Source organism: Camelina sativa, unplaced genomic scaffold (assembly GCF_000633955.1).
Source record: "Camelina sativa cultivar DH55 unplaced genomic scaffold, Cs unpScaffold00507, whole genome shotgun sequence".
Classification (NCBI taxonomy): Eukaryota; Viridiplantae; Streptophyta; class Magnoliopsida; order Brassicales; family Brassicaceae; genus Camelina; species Camelina sativa.
The window spans coordinates 131,465-135,015 of record NW_010921714.1 but is presented as its reverse complement, the minus strand read 5'-3'; the positions used below and the strand labels follow the sequence as shown (position 1 = coordinate 135,015).

At 41.7% G+C, this 3,551-nt stretch overlaps 1 protein-coding gene across 1 annotated transcript in view; it reads left to right on the top strand.

Moving 5' to 3' along the window:
• The first annotated feature begins 719 nt into the window (after window positions 1-719).
• The window catches only part of LOC104773270, a 29,125-nt gene continuing 26,293 nt past the window's right edge, over window positions 720-3,551 (top strand). The window contains exons 1-3 of the mRNA XM_019242622.1: window positions 720-780; window positions 967-1,289; window positions 1,379-1,813. Coding sequence (XP_019098167.1) covers window positions 720-780; window positions 967-1,289; window positions 1,379-1,813 — 819 coding nt within the window. The remainder of the gene's footprint in view (window positions 781-966; window positions 1,290-1,378; window positions 1,814-3,551) is intronic.

Here is a 3,551-nt window from a genome sequence, read left to right as displayed (position 1 = left end):
AATGGGTATAAGGAACTTCCTGAATGCTAGGAGAGCTGCAGTGCATCTTAATCTACTCCTCTCTCTTGATAATATGTCGTTTGATAACTCACGACAGAGTATGAGGAAGCTGTGTCTTGCAGCTGAGGAGGGTAGGATCCTGAAGCAGGAGGTCATAAAGTTGATGATGTTTTGAACCGAAGGATGTATACGATTGGAACGATTTCAATGGGTCAGGGAGAAGGTAACCCCGTTGTTTCAAGTAGGCGTCGGTTGTTTGATGGGGAAAAAGAAAAAGGGAAGGGCGTTGTTCTTGGTGATGGATGTCCTAGTGGGAGCGGAATGAGGCTGTATAGCGTTGGTGCTGGTCCTACCTTTGGGACTGAAGCTGTCAATTTAGTAGACGACCCCATACCATATACCAGACCAGAACAGTGGCCAGATACCAATTGTACTGGCATCATCAGCCTTGCAGATGCAGCGACAACTTCGCTGTCGAAAGAGTTGGAAGACGTCGAGGACGCAAGTTTAGCACTCGAAGATACAGTTTGCAGTTTGGAGGATGTAAGTGTTGTTCGACAGATTGAATCTCCAACAATGATGTTGTATTCGATGAAAGCTTGATGGCGGAGATCGAAGCGGTAGAAAAGAGGCAAGAAGAGTTGGCCAAAGAGTGAGGTAAAGCGATAGCAGATGAAGATGTCGATGCTCATATCGGTTCTCATGACTTATATGATGGAATGGTACGCTCTGAGATTGTTGCAGTGAAGAAAAGGCTTCTACTTTTAGCTGACGAGCGAGGTACAAGTTTTGATTCATTAAGTCAAGACGATGTACTCGATACCGATGGTGTATTCGATGTTGACATTGGGGTGTCAAACAGTGATGAAGATGAAATTTCCGAGGCAGAGGAATATTATCAGGATGATTACTAGAGGTGGGCTAACTATGATCTTCCTGATGATTGTGATGATTGTCTTGTACCAGTTAGGGAAGAATCTGGTCCTTCCCTTCTATCGCATCCCAATGGTGGTGATTGTCGTGTTCCGGTTGTAGAGGAAGGAGGACCATCAAGTCCTGCGAGGCCGGAGTCTTCATTTATAAACAGCGATTGGTTGACTGACTGCAGGCAACCAATCGAAACAGATGTTGGTTTTCAGTGGACTAACACAGATGGGTGTGCAGCTGTTTCGGTAGAGGAAGATTCTGTATTTATTGGTCGTGTCTTCAAAGACAAAGCAGACATGCAGAACACGTTAGCGCAAAGCAGTTCAAATACCTTTTCTTTGCTCTGGGTGCAAGCATTGCAGGTATTTAACATATGAGGAAGGTAGTACTCGTTGACAGAACAACGATAAAAGCTATGTTCAAAGGTGTATTGTTGGCTGCGAGTATGCAGGATGCTAATTTTCAAGTGTTTCATATAGCATTTGGGATAGTTGACTCAGAAAATATAGGTGCTTGGACTTGGTTTTTCAGGCAATTGAGTCTTATAGTTCCTGATAAGGAAGATTTGGTTATAGTGTTTGACAGACACAGATCCATTTATGCTGCAATTGATGAAGTTTACCCTCTTGCTTTCCATGGAGCATGTGCAGTGCACATAGAGCGAAATATCAGGCATTTCTCGGGCAAAGACTTTCTAACTTGGTTGGTAAAGATGCACGAGCTTTCAATGTGGGTGATTTTACAAAGTGGTATGCAGAAGTCGGGATCAGAAGCATACTTGGATGCGATTCTACTAGAGCATTGGACGCAAGCATATTGCAAGGCTAAACGGTACAATATTATGAGTAGCAACGTCGTTGAAGCTCTAAATGCTGCTGATAGACAGGTTTTCACCCAGGGTATCAATCCCCTATGCAGTTGTAGTACAAAGGGTTATCAATCCAAATGGTTGTGTATTGCTAGCAGGAAGGATATGATCAGAACAATGCAAGTCAAGCCAAGCAATTAGGGTTTTGGTTCTAACGATTCCTAAAATAAACAAAGTAAAAGAATATAAACAAGTAAACCACACGACCTAAGCACTCGATGCAAGCAATCGAGTACAGGATCGAGTGGGGTGATTGAGTATGCAAGTGAGATATGAACAGCTCGAGGTATTACTCGATACAGGTTATCGTGTACCTGATCGGGTAAGTAGTCGAGTAAGTGAAAGAAATGCAAATAAATAAAATACGAAAGTTCCTAAGGATGGGGGTAATCGAATCCTAAGTGTTCTAGACCAGTACGGATGCCTTACATGCCTCAAGCAATTCTTTCCTAGACAATGAACCTCTAAGACCTTGTCACCACACTTTCGCACTAGCAACAATCAACCTTGAACACATTACCACACTGTCGCACTAGCAATATGAACAAGCAGGCATTAAGAACGATTCATTATTGTCAGTAGACTTAAACTCATCTAATTTTGTTACTCAGAGTTAAGTAAACCTCTAGCATTGGCTAAATCAAGCATTTTATCTACTCCTTTCGGCCTGTAGCATCTGTTGACAGCATTAAGAGCACCAATCTAGAAGGAAATTTATCAATCATTTACAATCAACTAAAGCATCCTAACCGATCAAGAACACAAAATCATCTATCCCATCCCTAGAAACTTTACTACACTACTCGGACATAGAAGCGAATAACAAAGCAATCAAAATGAATGAAAATGACATTGTATTAAAAGATAGAGTAGAGTAGAGAAAGTAAAGGATAGAAATCTAAGAAAACTACAAAATAAAAATGCAAAACAAGAAGAAAAATGTTGAGTCGCTCAGTTCTCTCACAGAAGCTCTCGCTCTCTGGTTTGAGGGTCTGCGGCGTGCTCCTTTGCAAGCTAGGGGAAGAGGGGGTTTATATATGGAAACCCATTTGACCTAGCTTCCCAGACCTGCCCGATGATCTACTCGATGGGGTACACGAGGGTGAAGTCGGGTTACTCCTCGGGTGGATCTTCGGGTTGCTCTTCATGCTCTTGGATCCTCCTCGATCGTGTTGGGGTTCGGACTTGTTCTTGCAGCTCGATGGCTCCTTCGGGTACATGCTCGAGCTGTCGTTGTTTTTCCCCATTTTTGGCTCTTTAGCACCTGTTTTCATCCAAAATATGCAAATACAGAAATGCAACACCCTAAATGATCTAAAAGTGAATTCCTACAGTAAATGACCTAAAAATGCTAAGTTAGAAGTATGAACAATGCAAAATATGGACATAAAAGGATGCTAAAAACATGTAAATTAGAGAGTTATCAGACCCAAAACTTAAATCTTGCTAGTCCTCTTGCAAGGAAGTAAGAGGGTTTGGTTTGAAAGTGGGGACCCATAACCTTAAGATGCTAACCGAAAGATTCAAGCTATAGTCCTAAAAGATAGTTTAATGGTGCTAAGATCAATCAACATACTTACAAATATTTTTCTATGCTTATTACCATGCATCGATCTAGCTCAACCTCCAACTAAAGATAAGGAACATCTCTTTCACATTCAATTAAGTGTTTGGCGAATTCTTGCAAATGGAAGGTGAATCAAGCTCAATCGGTTTCAAGGGTAAGGCTTTTTAGTAAGGTGGTTTCAAACAAATT